The sequence below is a fragment of the Octopus bimaculoides genome, chromosome 4 (assembly GCF_001194135.2).
Source record: "Octopus bimaculoides isolate UCB-OBI-ISO-001 chromosome 4, ASM119413v2, whole genome shotgun sequence".
NCBI lineage: Eukaryota > Metazoa > Mollusca > Cephalopoda > Octopoda > Octopodidae > Octopus > Octopus bimaculoides.
This window is the reverse complement of record NC_068984.1, coordinates 134,175,289-134,199,307: the sequence shown is the minus strand read 5'-3', so window position 1 is coordinate 134,199,307 and position 24,019 is coordinate 134,175,289. Positions and strand designations below refer to the sequence as shown.

At 32.2% G+C, this 24,019-nt stretch overlaps 1 protein-coding gene across 2 annotated transcripts; it reads right to left on the bottom strand.

Annotated features, from left to right (window-relative positions):
• Positions 1-7,266: 7,266 nt before the first annotated feature.
• On the bottom strand, positions 7,267-23,724 carry LOC106880172 (uncharacterized). Of its 2 annotated transcripts, XM_014930017.2 has the most exons (8): positions 23,466-23,724; positions 20,636-20,728; positions 18,929-19,087; positions 17,137-18,028; positions 15,179-15,427; positions 12,412-12,569; positions 10,640-10,834; positions 7,267-10,040 (listed from the first exon to the last, which is right to left on the bottom strand). In XM_014930017.2, the coding sequence occupies exons 1-8, from the start codon at positions 23,682-23,684 to the stop codon at positions 9,897-9,899; spliced, it is 2,109 nt and encodes a 702-aa protein (XP_014785503.1). In that variant the 5' UTR covers positions 23,685-23,724; the 3' UTR covers positions 7,267-9,896. The 2 variants fall into 2 exon arrangements, with proteins under 2 accessions (XP_014785503.1, XP_014785504.1); XM_014930018.2 differs by lacking the exon at positions 15,179-15,427.
• Positions 23,725-24,019: the final 295 nt, after the last annotated feature.

Genomic DNA, 24,019 nt, shown 5'->3' with positions numbered 1-24,019 from the left:
ATATATATGTAAACATATTGTTTGGCAAGGGATTTGATCTGAAACTGTAAGTTGAAACAAATCTTAGTTATACTGTTTATTTTTGACATACATTGCCTGTAAAGGAATAAAAAGTAAATTTAATAGCATATTTGCTTTGATAAATGGACAATATTACGCTACTAAAATTTAACAAACTGTACAAGAAAGGCATACACACATGTATATTTGCATGTACATAATAATAATGATAATCATTATGTATATATATATATATATAATTATATTATATATATATATATCATCATACATACATTACTTACATACATAGACACACACAAACATGCATACTAACATTTCCTAACCTAAATATATTTAGATGCATACAAATATACATAGATTCTTTTATATTTTAAACTAGTACTCAAATTCTCCTTGTCCATCATTCCGTCCAACTATTTCTATCCCATTTTATATTCATTTTTGTTATTTGATTAGAAAATTTTGTTTTCAAGCATTAGCTACCCAGTCATTAGTTTTAAAGACCTCCAATCCACATATATAATGTTTTACATAAGTGTTGATAAGAGATATTAATGATGATTAATAAACTTAAAGGATACACTTTTGTCATGGATGATTCTAAAAAATATTAATGTTAAATATTGTTGCTTCACCTACTAATTCATTGCTATTTCTTATTATTAATAATCATGATATCAAATAAAATATTTAAAGTTAATTAAAACTGTTTCCTGAAATAAATATTTAAATTACAATTTTTACTTGACAATTACAACATCCTGGCCAAGCTAGAAAATGTGCCTATCGTCAGATGCTAGATTTCAGTTAAGCAATAATGACAGATGCTTTTATTAAAAGAATCCATTTAAAAATTCATTTCTTACATTTGTGTCCTAGTATTGCTCCAGATTGGAAAAAAAAACAAATATTTGAATAAATGAAAATAGAAGCATTCATTATTAACATTTGATTATTAACATTAAACAATATGATTTGACACCAGAATATATATATATATATATATATATAAACAGCAACATTTTTATATTTTTGTTTTAGGGGCTAAGTAAAAGATTTTTCAGATTTTATCTTCATGTTAAAGTATAACCTTAAGAATACTTTGCTCTGCTATTCTTTACATCAGTCTCTGTTAGGTAATATAGCATCAATGCAAAATCATTTAGAAAACTACTTATTTACTAGCATTATTCAGATGGAGTAAGTAAAGAAATGTTCAGACATATGCATTTTTGACATTGTAAATGTAAGTGAATTGATGCACTATGTATCTGAACAACAACCTTAACGTCTTTGTATTAAGGCTTTCTTTATCCAAATATAGATATTCCCTCATTATACAGTCACATACAGGAGCATTTACATAGCCACATACAGGAGCAATTCCAACACTGATATATGTCACAATTACATGTATGAATATATATATGCACATATCCTTAAATGCAAATGACAAACAGTAATAAATCCTACACATACAAAATGTCTTCACCTTAAGGCGAATTGAACTTCTTGTGGTATATATCCATTTATGCTTATCAATAAAGAAAAACTATACTCTGGTGTTAAAGAACCTCTCACTCTAAGACATTCCTCCTTAGCTTTCAACATCGTTTATTAACACATATATTGCTTTGCTACTCTGCTACTGATGATGTGTTTAGATTCCACTTTATTTTATAACTTCTGGCAAGTTAAATGTTACCTTACTATAATAAAGTTTAACTTTCTGTTGGTTGTAAATGCTTTAGGTCTGTTCTCATTTCTCCAGTTTCAATATGTTTGCTTAGTCCCAGTGTTTGAGTTGATTGAATAACAAGTCTGAACTTTATTTACAATTCTGTTCTCTTCATATATTCTGCCTTTCTCTGTATGAAAATTAACCCAGACAAAAGTAAATTTACATGAATTTATTTTCATTTAAATTTATAAATCAACTGCAAATTATAAAGATTTGCTTCTGTTATTGTTGTTACTGATGATGAGGCTTCTGGGTTGTTGTTGATTAGAAAATTGTTCTTGTTATCTTGTTGATTAGTTTATGTTGATATATTTTTACAATTTATGAAATCTTGAAGATAGAACAGCAATTGAAAAGAAACTAAACACACACACACACACACACACATTGGATAAAGCTACTACAGGCACAGTAGTACAAATTACCCAGAGATCAAACAAATATTGTGTAACATATTCTAAACTATGAAGTCACTAATTCGTTTTTATTCTTCGTATATCTTTATTATAAATTTTAATTTCATTACTAATTACAGTTGACACAGAATATCAAAATATAACACTTTCTAACAGTTTTGCTGATAATCGATTTAAATCAGGGTATACTTTGTTTCAATTCTTTGATGCACAATTGTAATTAGATTCTGACTTTAGTGAAAGAATAGTTTATAGATAAATATATCATCTCACTTTGTAGAAAGATAAAGTCCCTTTCAACCCCTTCTTCCAACAGCACATTTACATAGAACAGAATTTTTTCCTTTCTCAGAATCAAACAATAGTTTAGGATAGAGAATATCCAAAGCAAAAAAATTAAGTTACAAATATGTTGAATGCTGTTGCTACAGTTTCAATAACTCTGATTCTAAGATATTCAGTTAATATATTTAAGGGATTAAAATTCTAAACTACAAATAATTAAAATTAATACATACAACACTTCCATATAACTTTATTTAGTAAAACTACTTTCATGTTTAAATTTATGTACATTCAAAATGTACATTTATTCTATGTTCAACATAATTTCTTTCAATTTGATTTCCATATTTGAGTGATGCTACCAACACTTTCCTTAAATTCAGTTCTCTCTCTCTCTCTCTCTCTCTCCCTCGATATATATATCATATACACACACACACACTCTCTCTCCCAAATTAGAAATCAAAAATAAATTGATTACTTATAAGTATTCTTAATCTAAAGTTATGTTCCAGAAAATAGCTATTTAGAAAAAAATGGAATATTTCTTTCTTAGATATATAAATTGAATGTTTTTCAAATCATATGAAATAATTTGTATTATGAAATATCTGACTTATATGACATTGGAACAGTTCTAATTAACATTTCAGATTAGCCTAATCAGCTGTAGGGATGAAATAAATACTTTTCAGTTAATTGATATGATAAATCATTATCATGGGGAGTACTTCAAAGAGAATGTGCCAATGTCATAGACATATATACATGCACACATACATTACAAATATATCCACACACTCACACACATACACATATGGACATCATGTTTTTTCATTACAGCAGGTCTTGTGCCTGTGTGCATAAATGTATCAGAACAATTCCCAATTCTCTTTGCCCATAGAAAACGTAACTCTTTAAAAATACAGTTCCATTTCCAACTACATCTATGTGTGAGAATTTGTGTTGTGTGAGTGTTTGTATGTGTGCATGTCTATGTAAGTGTACATATATGCTCATTCATAAATCGAAATGTACATATATGTGTATGTAGTTCATATATTATATGTATATGTAAATAGTACATATTTTGCTTGTTGGGATGTGCCTCTATTTGCATATATATATATGTATATATCTATGTACAAATGTGCATCCATGTATATATAGAGTATAAGCAAATAATTGTGATATCTTTGAAGATATATTTAGTATATTATAAGGGTATTGTTATATAACAGATAGTGTGTAATACATCATATGATAACCTCAAGGGGCTTGGCATTGCTGGTTCTGTTAGATTATAATTCAGTTAAACTCTCTTGCCTTTATTATACTGATATTCAATAAAAAGAAACTAATCTTTCCTATTAACTATTTTATTATTAAATTTTAAACACAATATCTTAAAGATAATGAATATTTTTATAGATATATAGATATAAAAATATGTTTTACTCTTTTCATTATAACTTCTAACATCATGTACACACAGACAGACAGACACACACACACACACACACACAGATATATATATACATATATATATATATATATATATATATATATATATATATATATATATATATATGGGATACTTTTCATTTCCTGACCTGCTGACAAGATAGCAGTATACAATGAGTCAGATGTTAAGTTTTATTGGGGAAATATATTTTTTTAATTTTTTTTTATTTACACTTTTTATTTTTGTAGTTTTAAAAGAAAATTCTAATTTTCTGATCTCACTCCAAGAGGAAAACACATTATTTATTTAAATGGTACCTTAATAAAACTACCTACTGACAAGCCCATAATCTCCTAGACAAGAAATTAATCTTAAAGCCCTCTTAACCAGCTAACAAATACAACAGTTAGCTTTATTGGAATAAGTATAATTATGATCATTATTATTGCTCTTGTTGTTGCTGTTATTATTATGATTATTATTATTATTATTATCATCGTCGTCATCATCATCATCATCATCATCATTATCACCATCATCATCATTGTCATCATCATCATCATCATCATTGAAATCACTTTCGCCATCACCGTTAATATCATTGTTCTCCTGCTCATTATTATTATTATTATTATTGTCATATTAATATTATTATCATCATCTCCTAATGACTATTGTAATTATTTTAGTTCAGAAATGGATTTGGAGACTTTTTGTGATTTAATTGCATTGCAGATTATTGTGTTACATTCATAAATTGAAATTTTTGTCTCGTTTCCATTTAATAATTTTTTTATACTATAACTTTAAGTTAGCTTTGCCTAGCCCTCACCGCAAAATTAATTTACAAAATATGTTGGCCATGTTGATACCCAACTTGTTGAAATCATATAATTAACTAACAATCAGAGAACCATTGCTCCAATGTTGAACGGATTGTCGCCACTCAATTACACAAATGAATTCGAAATTACCATGAACTAACCAAAGATTCTAAGAACTATGCCAGAATCTGCTGGCTAGCCTTGTAGTACAGCAGCAGCAGCAGCAACAACAGGCAGCTACACGAGCAAAAGATGTTGCAACAGCGCTGCTTTGCGCATGTATATGAAAGGAGACATTATCAACTAAAACAGTACAAATATAATAACAAAAGAATGGAGATAAAACCGTGGGATTCTTGCATTAAATCCATCTTTGAGATTAAAATCTACAAATGGATTTATGTGTATGTGTATGGGAAAATATGTGTATGTATACTTTGTGTACACACACACATGTCAAAATCTATAAACTTTATATATACATATATATATATATATAAAATACATACATCATATGTACGTTTCAATGTGTTTATATACATATATATATATGAAAATACATATATGTCTATATGTATATACCTATATATACATATAGCTATATACATGCATGTACATATATAAATAAACATGTATGCATGTGTGTATATATACATATATATGTATATATATATATATGCAAATATAAATTGTAAATATACATTCACATATATAAATATATATGTCTGTATATTGGAGTGTATAGAAGTCTTCTTGTTACATTTAGGTGACAAAAAAGAAAACATTTTTGGTGGGGGGGTAATAATTTTTTTTATTTTTTTGGCATTCAATTTCAGGAATGTTACCAATAATTAAGATGCCAACAATTGTTTTGAACTCTTTGCTAACTTTTGTGTGTTAAACTAGGCAGCTGAAATCTAAAAGCATCAGTACATATTTGTTATATTCTTCATGCATATTTGGAGTATGTTTCCTCTTAATTTAATCCATTTCATCTTATTTTTTAGCTAATGAAGATAAAATCAATTCTGAAAACAATTAAACATAATAAAGATAAGCTATGAATAGAAGTAAATTAAGTAAAATGAGCTTTGTAATAAAGATAGTGTCCTTCACTTTTTATTTGCACTCTTTAGAATAAGTGCATTTGGTATGTTTTTAAAGGTGAATAAGTGACTATTAACCCAACTTCTTTCTATATGTAAGACGTGTGTGTGTGATCAAGTGTGTGTGTATGCACGTGTGTGTATGCACGTGTGTGTGTGTCTGTATACCTATTCAACTTGAGACACACCCCAAATAAGCTTGTTGTTCCAGCTACAGTTAAGTACTGTTCTAAGCTGGCTAACTAAAGAATATATTGTCATTGACTATAAAAGAACAGTTCTAAATAGAAGAGATTAAATATGTTGAAGAATGTGAGGGATGAATTTTACTTCAAATATACATGCTCATATTTACTTGCATATATGTATATAAATACATGCATGCTTACATAAATAAGTGGCCATATCTTGCTATAGAGCAAATAAAACATATGCCAGCATATTTCATCTTTTTGCTGGAACCAAATCATAGTAACACATTGTTGCTTTCAGTCAAACAATTCTCATTTCAAAATTTGGCAGTTTTTTCATTGCTTTCAAAAGTGCAATTTACTTTAGATAATTTTTTTTTCTCTACATTATAATGAGAAGACTTCTATATGCATATTTTATTGATAAAGATGAACAAAATCTCATGTATATTGTACTGAAAACACTAACAACAGAAGGTAATATATATGATTTTTTTTTTAGTTATATCTCACACTAGAGAAAAATTAAGAGTACTCATAAGGAAGACTTCTTTTTTTTTTTCAATGAAGTACATTTTTTTACTCCAGTACTTAGAAAAATGTACTTCTATCCCAAATTGCCTCACTGAGGGAATGTCTCTATAATCATCTACCCCATTGAGGAATGTATGCTTCTGTTTCTACCGGCCTTATTGAAGTTGATGTGTTTCTTTAACCACCAACTCCATTGAGGAAGGTGTGTCTCTATTCTCATCTACTCCCCTGAGGAATATATACTTCAGTTTCTACCCACCTCATTGAAGTAGATGTGTTTCTATCACCAACTGCCCCAAAACAAAAGGGTGCTGTGTATCTATTTCCATCTATCCTGTCAAAAAAAAATAAATAAATAAAAAGCATTATAACTAAAATTAATTTTAAAATTATTGATAATGGAAAAAAAAAATTTATTAATCACTGTCTACTGTTTATACCATTTCAAATAGTATATTTCTAATTAACTTCCTTGGTGTTTTGACTAAAATCTAAGAACACAGGAATTTCAACTAGGATATTTTATTTTTATTTTTAAGCTTCAATCAATGACTTATCTCCTACATTTTGGGCACTCTTATAGAGAGATGGTAAATTCTAGAAAGAAAAGCCCTTTCTTTAACCCAACTGCTTAATAACCCTACCAAAAACCTCCCCTTCTCAATACCTTTCCAATATGAACCTCTTTATGATGTTTTCCTTTACCTTTTCATTTAATTCAATTCCAAGTTTTACTGGATATTACCCTCCTTCTCTCTATTGTTGCTCTGTTTCTATATTTATCTTGCTCCTTACTCCTGCTCCTTCTCTCCTTCTTTCTAAATATTTCCATTTGTCCAAAGCAGCAAATGTCTTGTGCTCAGACATAACTGTTGGAGAGTTTGTCATGAGGTATGGGACATTAAAATTTTCAAAATGCTGGCTGCTTCCTAAATATATGTGCCGAGTCAGAAAATAAAGCAAAGTAAAAAAAAATAAAAAAGGAGAAAATCAAAACAAAAAGAACATTCTTTTGAAATGTAATGACAAATGACTTTGGTTTATTATTACCAACTATAAAAAAAAAAAATAATTAAACAGTAAACAGAAATGATAATACTAATTTGTCTTGTGTAGAGCTCGCTAATTGCAGTGTCCAACTTAATACTGATTTTGTATGACTGTACAGACTATATATGTGTAATTAAGAAATAAAATGGTTTGTTTTCCTAAGAAAAACAAAAATTACTTTCGTATTATTTTTATATTAATTTATAACAACTTTCAGCATGTGAAATAAAAAATTGGCTTTCGGAGATTTTCCAGAGCATGGTTACAAGATAACAAGCAAAACACTACTACTTTATTTCTGTATGTTCTGTACTATTAATTCATCAACATAAATATAAAACTTACTGAATAGCCTAATATGCAACATCTTCAACTGAATTCAATTTGCAGCAACAATGAGGCTCTAGTAAGACCTACATTGGAGTATTGTTCACGTTTATGGAATGGTGGTACTACTACATTCAAACAAATATTCAACCATGTCCAAAAGAAACTCCTTCAATTAATATACAAATGATTCACACACACCAACATCTATATAATAATCTGCTTGTTTGTTCGCCCATTATACTTTAGGTAGAGGGGTGGAGTAAAAGTGTGAGTAGAGAAGAAAGAAGTAGAGAGAGATGTATAATAAGATCAAATGTGTCACATGGTAAGCTGAAGGGTGAGACAAAGAGTGAGAGAAAAATACGGTGAGAGAAGCATTAACACATACTGTAGGGTGGTGAGGGGAAGGTAAAGAGTAAGAGATATGTTTACAATACAATATTTAGCAGAGGGGGATGTTCTGGTGGTGAGCTTAAAGAGAGATGAACAGAGGAAGCAGTTATATTGAGGGAGAGAGAGGTAGATAGCATTTGTATTGTCAGAGTAGAGATACATCAACAGCAAGAAAAAGTAGAAATAAACAAACAACTGAACTGAACTGAAATGAGCTTTGTAACTGAAAACTATAGTGATGAACGAGGTGGTGGTGGTGGTGTGTTGGTAGTGTAAAGTATTTTTTTATTAAGCTAAATCTATAATATTATTCTTCTAACTGTTCATTCAAACTTTACGTGCAGTGATGTTTCTTGATTTGAATAGAAATTGAGTTTTGTCAGTGATAGAGATAAGATTGACATGCTTCCATTGGAGGATTCCCTCAAGGTCTCCATTCATGTAATTAATACAGGCTTGGCATATGATATCTAGGCTGCATAAAGAGAGAGCTTTGTTAGGTGATTGGCAGCTAGATTATTGAAGACAGAGATGTATTGATGTATTGAAGACAGATTATTGATGTATTGAAGACAGAGAGAGAGAGAGTGCAAAACTGACCTATGGGATATGCCAGAGTTAGGAGTGAGATGAAAAGAGCTCTGTCAACACATGCCATGATGGTGTGACTTTATAGGAGACAACTGATTTGGGGGCACATACAAGGGGACAAGTGGTCAGGTGTACCTGATGATATTGCATGAGACCAGCAAGTTCCAAGCAACAGAGATCACTAGTAGTGACAGAAGAGATAATAAAGAGATAGCATGTCTGTGGGCCCAGAAATTGGTATGTGTTCATACCAATGATATACAAATGTATACAAAGCAGTGAGGTGACCTTTTGCTTGATGCACAGCATAGCAACAGCACCATCAGAGATATCAGGGTTCTACAATTCCATAGGCACATTTATTGGTAAAAAAAAAATTAATATTATTTTTCTCTTTTGACGAATATATTCAAGAAAGTGGTGAACTGGAAATAAATGAGTGAGAGACCAAATGCTTTAAACTTCTTTATTTTCATTTTTCTACATGATTCATCATGATGCAATTATTATCTAAACATTGAAAAGAAAATAAATAATATATAATTGCTGAAGTAACAATATAAAAGAGACAGCATTTTCCGATAAACATAATGGATATCAGAATGTTCTCATTTGCATATAATGATTCTTAGCTAAAAGACATATTTAACAGCTACATGTGGCAATTTACAGTTAACTTGAGATACATATTCAACAGCATATGGACATATATGTATGTAAATATATATTTTAAAAGAGACATAACTACAAAATACCTGAGATTTTGGATAAAGTGTTTAAGGATTTATAAAATAAAGATAACTGGATTATATGACATCAAAACAGAAGTATTTAAATCTAAGACTTTACGATCATTTGTCTTAAATGTCACAAACATGATGCAGTTTTAATAGGCAGATTTATGTTACATGATTCAATGCCAAAAGGGGATTTCAGACCAACACTGTTTTCAAGTAGTTGCTTCTGGTAAAGGATACACTCTGTTGAAGACATAAGGCTTAAAGATGATAAAGCTACCACACATCATGATGGACAAAGCTAGGAGAGTAAAGCTGATCAAACCTCCACAGGCCCATCTCCTCATATTTGTTACCTGCAACAAGAATAAAGAGCTGAAAATATTTACCTTAACAAAGCCAGAAGCAATCTTTTCTTTTACATCATAAAGGTTTTTATTTCACTTATTTCTATAGTCTATATTTTGCCTGGTAGACATTGAATGTGATAAAATCTAAGGTATCTTCACTTTCTGGTATTGACCCTTTAGCATTTAAACCAGCCATATCCAGTCAAAACACTTGATCTGTTTTATATTCACACTAGCCAGATCTGGCTTTTCACACGTGTAGCTGCTTGCATTAATTTATATATATGCACACACACATACACACACACACACACAAAAGAAAGAGAGCAAATATACATGAATTTTGTTTTTCCTTTCCAGAAATTAAAAGAGCTATTTATTCAACAAGAGGGGCATGTATGTAGATGCTCAGTCTTCAGTTGACAACTAGCTCTCCCTCATATCACACTATTATCTTAAAAAGAGAAAGAAGCACACAGCCTAAAGACAAATGACAGGATAGCCATGACTAGAATATCTGATCATAGGTTTGCTCAGTCAGAACCGACTTGGGACTAAACAACAACAACTAGTTATATCTATAAAAAAAAATAAAAAAAACTTACAAAATCTTTGTATGGCTGAATTTGTGTCATTGTTGTGACTGTTTTCACCCAGTAAACAGGTAAGAGATGTTCGAAAGAAGCCAAATTGAGAGGCTGCTTCCATTTAGAATCAAACAGTTTTCTGGAAATCTTGATGTTAAACTGGAAACTGATTACTCGATGCCAAATCTGTCCTGTTACTGGTTCAATATATATCTGAAAGAAGAAGTACAAGTGTATATGCAATTTACAGATGGGACTTCATTTGGATGCATTGTTCTTGACAGTAGCTTTGTGTTTTGTGCATAAATGTGAATGTGCCTGTGATTACCAGCAGATTCAGGACACACAAGATGGCAGACAGTCCATTTACATTGAATTAAAAATGTCAGTGGGTTTGATAAAATAAGTACCAGTTACATATTTATCCGTTTGATCAATAGTAACCTCTCAAACTGCGTAGCCTCAATCCAGTGTAAGAAACCCTCATTATGATTATTATTATCGTTTATTATTCATCATCGTTTAACGTCCGCTTTCCATGCTAGCATGGGTTGTAGGATTTGACTGAGGACTGGTGAGCCAGAGGCTGCACCAAGCTCCAATCTGATTTGGCAGAGTTTCTACAGCTGGATGCCCTTCCTAACGCCAACCACTCAGAGAGTGTAGAGGATGCTTTTACGTGCCACTGGCACGAAGGCCAGTCAGGAGGTACTGGCAACAGCCACACTCGAAATGGTGTATTTTATGTGCCACCTGCACAGGAGCCAGTCCAGCGATTATTATTATTATTATTATTATTATTATTACTATTACTGAAGGCAGCAAAACGACAGAACTGTTAGCATGCTGGGTAAAATGCTTAGCGGCATTTCATCCATCTTTACATTCTGAGTTCAAACTCTGCAAAAGTTGACTTTGCCTTTCATCCCTTCAGGGTCAATAAAATAAGTACCAGTTGAATACTGGGGGTTAATGTAATCAACTTACTCATTCTGCTAGAATAGGGACAGAGGTAGGATATGTCTATTTACACAGGCATCAGTAACAAAATGCTGGAAGCATTCAATCAGAAACCAAGGTGGTCTGCATCATTCTGAATGAGTGCTAAGAGGTCACAGGAACATGCATAAGCTATGACAAGTTGGTGGACTTTCTACTGACAAAACTAAGCAAGGCAGAAATGTGCATCTAACATTCTCACACCTGCTGCTGAGTAATTTTAGTCTGCAACTGGTATATTTTTGTGTTATTTAGCATTGTGCATCTATAAGAGATATCCTCTCTCAGGATGAATAATGCAGTAAATTTGACTTTCCATGATAACTCTGCATTAAGTATAATACACACATTACTATTTTAAACAAATATTGCTTCCGTTGCACATACCATGTGTGTGTGTGTGTGTGTGTGTGTGTGTGTGTGTGTGTACACATTATTCAGTTTTATTTCAAGATTTCTTGTCAATAGAAAAAGAGCCAGTTTCTGACCTAGATCCAAGGCTCCTTCATTGGAATTTCAACAACACCAACAGGGTATTTTTGTGTGTATGTATATGTACAGATTTGAATGTATATATGTATGCATGTATTTATTATCAACTGTTTCAATATATTGAAGCTAGAATAAAATATGGAAGGAAAGAATTGAAGAAGGCAGAAACAAATATTTGAAAAAAAGAGTTCATAAGAAAATAAGGAAATTAGAGTATAAAGCGTAAAATAGTGTTTTATAGAGTAAGTGGAGAAGAAGAAAGAGAGTGAAATTAATATTTGTATAAAGAAAATAATTACATAACAATGGGATTTGTTGCTTTTTGTTTTTCTTTCTACTTGTGTAATATTGCTGGCTGTTGAGTAGGGATGACTTAAGAAACTCATATAACCACATTGTTGAGTAACATTCTGAATACCATCCTCTTCAATGAAGAATCCATCGACTTTAAATTCATCTAAGAATTGAAGAAATATTATTACAGATAGGCATTTGCTGGGAAAAGCCTGAAGTCATTTAACATTAATTTTTAAGAGTAAAAGACAGAATCAGTAGAATATAGGACAAATTTATGCATTTTTGTATTTGGTTACATATCTTTTCTGCTAAACTCAAATCATAACGGTATGGAGTTTACCTTCGAATATTTTACAGATAAAATACAGTGGTTGATAAATCGAGTACCAGTGAAGTACTGGTGTTAATTTAATTGACTTGCCTTCCACACCATAATTTGTGTCCATTATGCCAATGTTGTAAATCAATATCTAAATTCATATAAAGAGTGCAGAGTTGTAATTCCTTAAGTCATTTAGCTTCACACAGCTGAGTTTCTAACTCATATCTTTGAATTCCTCTGGAATCAAATTTGCTTCCAGCTTTCTGCACTTAATGTCATAAGAATGAGTATTATACCTGGGTCTACTATTTCTTTCCTTTTCCAAAATTAGAATCATGTGTCCAAGTAAAAGTGAATATAGGCATAGAAGTGGCTGTGTGGTAAGTAGCTTGCTTACCAACCACAGGGTTCCAGGTTCAGTCCCACTGCATGGCACCTTGGGCAAGTGTCTTCTACTATAGCCTCAGACTGACCAAAGCCTTGTGAGTGGATTTGGTAGACGGAAACTGAAAGAAGCCTGTCATATATATGTATATATATATATGTGTGTGTGTATATGTTTGTGTGTCTCTGTTTGTCCCCCCCAACATTGCTTGACAACCGATGGTAGTGTGTTTACGTCCCCTGTAACTTAGCGATTCGGCAAAAGAGACCGATAGAATAAGTACTAGGCTTACAAAGAATAAGTCCTGGGGTCGATTTGGTCGACTAAAGGTGGTGCTCCAGCATGGCAACAGTCAAATGACTGAAACAAGTAAAAGAGTATGCAGATATTTATCAATATGATTGATAGCTCTCATTTGCTATATTTGCATTCATAATTTCATGGAGAAAAAAAGAAACTTTTTATTCTCACTCTATTGAAGCTCAAACACAGCTAAAGAAAGGTTGGCACTGGAATTAAATGATGCTGTAGTCAGGAATTCAATTGAAGTGAATTAAAAAAACCCAGTCTTTAATAATATGAAGTGGAAAATAATACAAATATAAGAATGTATATTAAATCTATTTAATGGTTTCTAATTTAGGTACTAGGCCAGTCAACAATTTTCAGGGTCAGTAGTTACTTATATACAATCAATTTCAATAAGGCCAAGCATGAGCAAGCCATGTTTCAAGTCCCCTAATGAACAGAGTGCCAAAGGACCAGAAGACCAAATACTGAGAACACCAAATTTTGAGATGAATTATTTTTAGAAGAAAGTTTATTTGAGGAACATATAGCATATTTACTCTTTTATTATGCTGTGTCAGAATAACTGTTTTAAGGGAAAATAAAAAGAAAAACGATCTTTAAAACATGATTTATAGTTTTAAAATTAAATCTGTTTGAGAAATATATTATAACATGTTTCATTGTGCAACATCAATAAAATAAAGGTAATTCGTGATACAGTGAGCATATTTACTCACAAAAATGGTAAACATGTATTGCAGGAATACGATATCAAAGACATAAGCAGAAAATTAAATAGTTTATTTATTGAATACTTTTTTCATAATCGAATATTCTCTTTCTGTTCTTCAATACAAATTTGAACATACGAAACAATTAAAAAGATTGCTTATCTCCCTTTGCTTTCCCTCTTTTTACTGTGTAATCCCAATATACAATTTTTGGCGTTTTGATCATTTGGAATGATTGTGTTTGTTCTTTAAAAAGAGGAAGGAAAACATTCAATAATGAGAGGATTTAAAGAGCAGAATAATTAAACAAATAAACTTATTTCAATTTTTACTTATGTCTCTGATATTGTATCTCTACAATACTGGCAGAATTGTTAGCACGCTGAATGAAATTGCTATGTTCTGAGTTCAAATTCCACCAAGGTCAAATTTGCCTTTCGTCCTTACAGGATTGATAAATTAAGTACCAGTTATATACTGGAGGCAATGGAATTGACTAGTCCCCCTCTCAACAAATTTCAGGCCTTGTGCCTTTGTGGAAAGGATTATTATTACCTCCTTAGCAAAGGCAGACGTATTGTTTTTAGTCATGTCTGTTTGTTTGTTTGTTTGTCCATGGACAAGATACCACAAGAATCGCTGGATGGATTCAGATGAAACTTTCAGGGATGTTTTGCCTCATAACTGGCACAAACTGATTAGATTTTGGGATCAATCCAGCACCGGACAAGGATTCTGGATTATTTTTCCCGTTTTTTTTTTTTTTTTAAATGTTATTGTTACTGCACCAGACAAAATGCTTTGTAGCATATCTTTCATCTCTTTACATTTTGAATTCAAATACCACCAAGGCTATTTTTGCCTTTCATCTTTTGGTATTGATAAAATAAAATACTAAACAAGTACTTGGGTCAATGTAATCAATTAGCCACCAACCCTCAAAACTGCTGGTCTTGAGCCAAAAGTAGTAAGAATATTTCATTGATTTTCAGAGAATTTCTAATTTATCAATATTTTGTCCATAATGAATTTATACTTACCATTAACAGGTAAATATCTGCCCACTCGGACACAGTTCATTTCTAGCTCATTCTGCTTAGAAAATGTCAATGTTCGCCAGAACTCAGGCATAAACATTGAATATTTATCTGAGTAAAATACTGGGGTTCGGCATACAGTCGTAAGTGGAGCCTGTGGTGTAAAATATACGTAACCATTCACTTTTAGCTTTGATGATGCTGTGACTCGTGGGAAGTAAATTGCTGGGATGCAGGTATGGTTGTCATATTCTGCAATTATTTAAGCAGTATTTATTGGCTAATTCAAAAAATTAAAATCTTGATTAATGTTGTAAATTTTTCAGTGAACATCCTACTGCGGAACTTATTTTAGAAAACGTCTTGTGTTCGGGTATGTTAGGTTTTAAACAACGGAGCTATTGTTTTTTTATTGTGTTCTACATTCTTTGAGATATCTGCTGTGATATATTTCATAGATAAATATTTATCTCCACCACAATTGATTGGCCTATCTGTTATATTTTAGGGAAAGCAAGAAAACTTATTCCTTATTCATTTATTCTGTAACAATAATAATAGCTAGTTGCCAACACTTTTTTCTGCAAAATAGGGGTAGCTTATCCTGTTCAGGCTATATTATTAGCATTATCCTGCGTTTGAGAATTTAAAAATCACTTCTTTAACTTTCTAAGACATCTCAACGGTTCTAAAAGCAAACTTCATTTGTTTGTTTACATTTATCGTAATTTGAATTTAACAAATAATAATAAATCTTATTCACAACAATAATAATTAAAATCCTAGTGTAGATTCATATTCAATCATATTTACAAGTACATGAATATTTGTATAATTAAGAAGCTCACTTGTAACCATGTGGTTGTGAGCTTAGTCCCACAACACAGCACTTTGTACAATGTCTACTAATGTAGCCCCCAGACCTACAAGTGCCTTGTGAGTGAATAAGGTACACAGAAACTGTGTGGAAGCCCACTGTATATGTGAGTGTACGTTTGTGTTTGTGTATACCATTTTCCATCCCTTGGCTTTTGTTTTTTTTGTTTTTTTTTTTACAACTGTAACTTAGCAGAACAACAAAAAAAAAGCAAATTAGAATAATTACCAGACTTAATAGTAGGTATTAGGGTCGACTTGGTCACCTAAACCCTTCAGGCAATGCCCCAGCATGGCCTACTGATGAAACCCAAGGTGGCAGAAATGCACAATTAGCAATGTTACCACCACTGCTGGACATAAGGCCTCTCAGTTTACACAAAAACACATATAAATGCTTACTTACATACATACACACACATACCTACACACCACACATACATACATACATACATACATGATCATGATGATGGCCATCCACTCGTGACCGAGGAAGACCATTGCTGACCTTCAGGAACATTGTGCGCTCTAGGACTAACTTATATTTTGCATTTGTGGCTCTGTTGGTGGCTAATGAGCCCTGCTCTTGATAAGCATACACGACTGCAAACATTGCAGACCGAGCTTTCCCCATTCACTATACAAGCTGCACAGCTCGCTTAAGTTCTTCATGCTGGATACGTGCTCTCTCAAAAGTATCAATCCCCTCCTTAACCTGCTTCTTCCATTTGTGACGATGACAGGCATTGTTCCCCCAGTCAGTATCCTGCATATCACAAGCCTTTAATGAGGACATGACACAGTCCTTAAATCGCAACCTTGGTTTCTGCCAGAGTCTCTTTCCATTCACAAGTTCTCCATATAGCATCTGCTTAGGAATCCTGCTATCCTTCATTCTAATAAGGTGTCCAGTCCAACATAACCGGTGCTTGTGCACCATTGCCTCAATACTCAAGATACATACATACATACATGCATACATACATACATACATACATGCATACATACATACATGCATACATACATACATACCTACATTATTTGTAATGTTTTGTTCAAAAATACTCTATAAATGTTATACTCACCAGTCAGAAGAAAGTTGTTTTTAATATGGTTTTCATGAAGGCAGGTATAAAATATCCACCTGGGGTTTTCCTGGAATGTGTCTTTCACATCAAAATTGTTAGTCAAGATACCTTTGTGTTTGTATTCTCCTGTAAAATAACCTTTCGCTATATCCTGTTGAGTACTTGTGAAAATTAGATTCCTGGATTCTGGTGGCAAAGAATTATGACTGAGCAAGGCCAAATGTGAGAAAATATAATCAAAGAGCAGATCCATGAAAATATTCAAAGTCATGTTGTGTTTGTCAAAGACAAAACAGTCAGTGGTGGAATTGACAGAGAAGTTTGCAACAGTTGAGCATAATAACTGTTGGATATGTTCATGATGGATCGTGTCATTGGTTAATTTCCAATTTTCTAAATGTTGGATTAAACCAAATTCAGATGTAGCATTCTGCTTTTCTGTTTTTTGTGCATTTTTACAATGTTGATTAGTGTCTTTATAAACACATTCATTTTCAGTCATCTTCTGTTCAGCATTGATGCATTGGGTGGAACTCTTGAGACCATTTAAGCAGGTTGTACCAAATTTTTGAGGATCTATAATCACATTGTACAGAGCTTGTATCTCATCTCTGTTGAAAGACAAGTTTGTTAATAACTGCTCAGGTATTATCGTCTGTTGAGTTATCCAATTAGTGATAGACCAATTGAGGGAAGCATTTGGGTTACTCTGCAACCAATCTTCTGATGGGAATTTCGCTAAGTCACCATAAAAGTCTGTACCATTATATAATATGAAAGCTAAATGAAGTTGATGTTGTAAGAGATCAGGGATGTTTGAAAGTATAAAATTATTTTCTCCTCCCCACAAAGAAACATTGTATAAGTATTCCAAGTTAAAAATGTTCAGCTTCCAAGTATGAAATAGAAAGAAATATATTGAATTAATTCTAAACAATACAAATGACATATTGATATTGGTCAGGCTGATGCAGCAGATACTCTGCTCTGGTGTTCTTAAAAGACTTAGCTGCAAATAAAAGTATTTGCCTTACACATTTCCCCTGACATGCAGTAATGACAGAATCTCTGCATAGCCAATCAAGGTACTAGAAATAGCAACTATATCTCCCTCGTGTCTCACCTTTGTGCCCAGAACACTGAATAATGTAATTTTAGATGACATCTTAATAAAGATGAGGCAGTTATTGCTAGAACGGTTTGCTCAGTCAGGGCTAAACAAGGTCTAAGTAAATTTCTGGTTGATTCAAAAGGCAAATAAAATGAGTTTGTGTGATTTCTTGCCCAAGAATAATAGGAAAAAAAATAAGCCACAGTCAAGGATTGAAACAGAATTACAAACTTGGATTCAAGAAATTTAATCCTAGGTCTATTAGTAGCAGTATAACTACTAGATATGTTTTGATTGGGTAGAGAAAAAACAACCTGTGTTTTAGTGTAAGGGTAAATGAGAATTTTGTTGTAATCATACCCTTTCAAAAGACATTGGCTAACATGAAGCAAGCCTGCATAAAGGCCTTTTTATGGTTTCTATTAACCAGTAAACTGTTTCTTCTACTATGGCACCACTTAAATGTTTGAACATTAACGTTATGTTTTTCCACTTTTGAAACAAAAACAAAATTATATTATTAACTTGTTCATCTTGTAAGATTAAAGCAAATCAATAATGTTGGTATCAATTATACAATTTTTATACTTTACCAATATCAAATTAGCAAGTATTTTCACCGTAAACTGAACGTTATAATGGCCAATTTAAAAAAGGAAGGAGAAAGAGAGAACATACCTTATCATTTTCATGGCAATTTATACCACATTCTAACCTCGTTTGATGCTCATCAAAAGTCTGCTGTCGTAATATTTCATAAGATAGCTTTGATCCTAATAAATCTATTTGTGTATGTTTTCTAGACTCTTTATAGACATAGGGTCCGACTTCACGTATCTGAAATACCAAACTATCACATTTTATGGATATTACAAAATAAAAAAAGACATAAATTTTGATGACTATAAAAGTCTCAATTCCTTCTGGTGAGATCATAAGATCATAAGAATGAAATATGTAGAGTCTTTTTCCCAAATTTGCCGAAATAATTAAAACAACATTAGTCATGATTACTACTACAACAACAACTACTACTACTACTACTACTATTGCTGCTGCTACAACTACTACTATTACTGCTTCATCAAAACTTAATAAAAATATTTTCTTCCCCAGTTTTGAAAAGCTTCTGTTGTTCCTACTTTTCTCTTCAAGCAATGTTATTATCTCAATTTTGTTTTGTCATTCAAATCATTCATTATGTCAAATGTGGGTTTCTTTGTTTTGTTTTGTTTTGCTTTTTGTTTTTTTTTTTTATGTTGGGGATAGAATTAAAAATGCTATACCATCCAGTGTCTGTTGCATTAAAAATGTATTACTTCATAGTTTTGTATTAGCATTTAAACTATTTCATTCTTGTTGATTAAAATGATATATGTACAAGCCCAAGTCACTGTAATCACAACTGAGCAAATATCCCTGCTGTATCAAGCAGAACTCTCAGTTAGCAACTAAAAGCACTAAAAATCAAATATAAAGTTTAAAATAAATCGTTATATGCACGGTAACTAGCAAGAATCAAAACGATGTCTCACATATTTATTCTTAATACATTCCAGAAGATCCAAATGTGAATATGCCAACTGCTGTTGTGTTTTGTCACAGAACAATTTCTCCTTTACAATAAATGTATTCTCATAACATATTTGACACATTAGCGCAAGGGACTCTGCAATACCTGGTGTTTTGAAATTATTCAGTCTCATCAGGTGTGGAATCTTGGGCTGGTATCTTTTACTATAAGCTCAAGTTGACCCATGACTTATGAATGAAACTGAGTTGACAGAAACAGTGTGGCAGCTTGTCAAATGGAGAGAACATGTAATTTTGTCCGTAAAAACCTCAACAGATTTCGTCGTTTTCTTCTGTATACAACTGTTGACCTCCGACGCTAGACACAACAGACAGCTCCCAACATCTGCAGTCATATACAGCTGTTAGCTAATTAGCTCAAGCACAAGTGGTAATCACATCTAACAGCCACACACACACACACACATAAGCTACTATAAATATCACAAAATGATGCAAGTATTATGTATTTTGAATATAGGAATAATTGATATTAGCTTAATATGCACACATTAATTATTAGTAAGGCTTTTAAAGCTGTATCAGTTCTTCTAGGTTGACTTGTATTGCGTATTCTATAACGACTGGCCAACTGAGTAACAGCAGTTTATTCCTCTCCTTTACAGCAAACATCTTAGTTTAAAGAATTGTTTTTACCTCACAATATCTAGCTACAGCTATAGGAAGGCTTGGGAGCGAATTTTATAGATGGTAAGCTAACATAAACATCCAGTTTTCAACGACATGATTGTGTTAATAATAAATAATACTCGAGAATGATGTATACTTATAGAAACGGTTGAAGCAACATACCTTGGGCTTCTGTTTTCTGTACAAATAGTCGTCGACATTGTCAATCACGAAATAATAAATCCTGTTATAGTGTGTGTAGAAGTCATCATTTTTCTAATAAGGAGAAAAATAAAGATATGTTTCAGACAAATATTTCAGCAGTCTTGAAGACAAATGGCATTAAATATTTTATCACAGAGATAAACATATGCAGAATAATGTTATAGACGTGTCAGATATATATATATATATATATATATATATATATATATATACATACATACACGAATATTTGTATATATACACATACGAATATTTGTATATATATATATATATATATATATATATATCCGAATATTTGTTTAAACTGGCTATAAAATGTAGACAAAGATTGCAAAAGTAAAACTTGGGAAGTATAATGTAAAATAAACTGACTTAGTAGAATGGACACCAAAACTCCAAAGTTCTTTTGCCAGAAGTATGATCATCTCAGAATACCGTTAGACTAGACATTTAGAATATAGATATTTAGAATGATTTAAAACCTACTGTTGTTTATATGATAATGAGTTTGTTGTTAACAATATTCCAAGAAGCTTTTATACTTTCGACCATTTTGCTATTTTACAATGTAAATTTGAAAACTTTAAAGAGGCAACATACAAATAATTACATGAAATGCATAAATTAAAACAAGATATATAAAATTCAAAAGTCCATTTACATTGATCAGAGCATTCTGCTGTCTTTACACAACCTCTCCAGTTGATCAATGTAATGATGGCGAGAGTAGAATCGTCTGTGAGTTCTTTGTTCTGAGTGGATAAATAAGAACCCATGTTTTCGTCAGGTAAATATCTCGGAGACCTTTATTAGTAGCCAATAGTATTTTTGAACTCAGATCTTATATTTCCGTTTCGTACTTCATTTGCATAGAGCCCATACATTTGGCTCTTAGGTAGGTTTTACTCCGACAAATCAAGCAGCTAAGTTTTCTACTCTGTATCATCAGTTTCATGCTCTTTGTCTCGGTGTTTTCTACTAGTCACAGTTCCGGTATGGATGAGTTGTTTTCGAGTGTCATTAAACTTGCTCAGAATGAATACAAGAAGTATAACCATAAGAGTGTTGCAATGATACACAGTAATTTTTGCAGGAAATTTGGTTTTGCTTGCACAGAAAAAATGCCAGTACTGAGAAACGACAAAGTGAGGTTGCTGTGTGGCTTTCTTGTACAGATTGAAAGAGTAGAATGCAACAGATTGCATACAACAGTCATCTACAAGAAGAAGTGACTACTAAAATCGATGTGGCATGCCGGTTCGGAAAAGTAAAGTATTTATTTCTAAATATAGAGGGGAAAAACAAAGGGATTAAGTCGATCACATCGAACCCGGTGCGTAACTGGTACTTATTTAATCGACCTTGAAAGGATGAAAGGCAAAGTCTTTTATACAGAAGGCACAAAATATTCCTCATCTGAGATCACATGCTGTTCCTCGATGTGGAATACAATTAAACCGGGTACAGCAACAATTCCGGGGGGAAAACAAAACAATAATGATAACCCTTTCCACTATAGGTAGAAGGCCTGAAATTTAGAGGGAAGGGCTAGTCTTTTATATCGACCCCAATGCTCGACTGGTACTTATTTTATCGACCCCGATAAGATGAAAGGCATTTCATAATGTAAAATAAACTGATTTAGAAGGCATTTCATCTTATCGGGGTCGATAAAATAAGTACCGGTCGATATAAAAGAATAGCGTCGATCTTGGCGGAGTTTGAACTTAGAATGTAATGTGTCGGAAGATATATTGCTATGTACTCTGTCCGATACCCAAACGATTTTGCCTGCTCGCCACCCTAATAATAATAATAATAATAATACGAAGAAGAAGAAGAACAACAACAACAACGCCAATGCAATGTTTTTTTCCAGAAGAAAGGAAAATTAATTAAGAACAGTTATATTATACTAGATAAAGAAATGAAGATAAGAGAATTAGATCAAAACACACTTAATTCATAATCAACGAACTAGACTGAAAACGAAGCATACAAATGATAGAAAAGTGAGAAAGTAACATAAACGTATTAGATCAATACTGGAAACCGAGCTAAATGCAAAATAAATAAAATGAAGTGATGGGCATCAATACTCTAGCTGTCACAGTAATAATGTATCGTTATTGTTAACTGAATACTAAAGGAACCAGAAAGACTAGACAGACAAAAAGGCAAGAAAATTAAAGGCTACGTTCAGAATACAGCACCCAAAATCTTTCATAAGCATGTTTATATTTACCTCGAATACAAGAAGGTAAGGGCTTTATGCAACTAGTAAATTATCGTAAAATATCCACTGTAGGGTAACAAAAATATCTGGTAAGGAATAATGGAAAATTAGGACAAATAACTACAAAAAAAATCTTGTCTTTTATGAAGGTAACAAATACGAAACAGAAGCTGGAATGGCAAACATTTGTGAAGAGAGAGAAGAAACAACGGAAATTGAAATAAAATTAGAATAAGCAAATAATAAAGCTACAGGGTGCTATGCTGAGGAAATAACATGAATGCTCCTACACAGCTAATATTTGAAAAAGGTAAACATGGTAGAAATAAGCAAAAGAAAACATTGTCACACTGGTTGACTCAAAGCTGAAACTGAAGTATTTATGATTCCAACAGAGTTTAAAATCCTTATCATCAGAAACTATACACACAAGGGCCGCGTACCCGAGTGATGAACCAGATTGGGTGATCCAATGATCTAAATTAGTAAAATAATGAATAAAAGAGTAGGATGCAACGCCAGTGTTTGAAAGAAGTGAAAACGTTGACTTACCCATTGTTCATAGTTTATACTTTGGTCAGAGAAATAACACTGCCGGCCAGTAATTCCAGTGTAGATGAGTTTGGGGAACTCAAATCCCATGATGAGAGCAACAGCTAGAAACAGTAATCCAGTGATGAAAATGCCAATGCCTAAAATACGGCTTGATGTTCCATGCTGGCGTACACCAGTCTCTTCGATTTTTTTACCCCAATATGATCGATCAATCATTGGTGTATATTGCCGTGAGAGACAACTATGAAACAATATAAAACAGATTTGCCCCAGGTCGCATAAATACAATCAGTTACGTCGGTGGTGGTAGCTGTAATGTTCTACTCGCCATATAGTCTTATTTTGCTATTATATTATATTATATTATATATTAGAATGTATTGTATTATATTAAAGCAGAATTGCTTACGATGTTGAATAGTCCTAAACAGAAGTACTTTGAATAAGCTGTTATGATGTCAAAATGTTTCAGAATGTAGCCTTTTTAACTGACTGCCATAAAAATACCTTTTCGACATTATATCAACACCGTGTTAGGCGAACAAATGAAT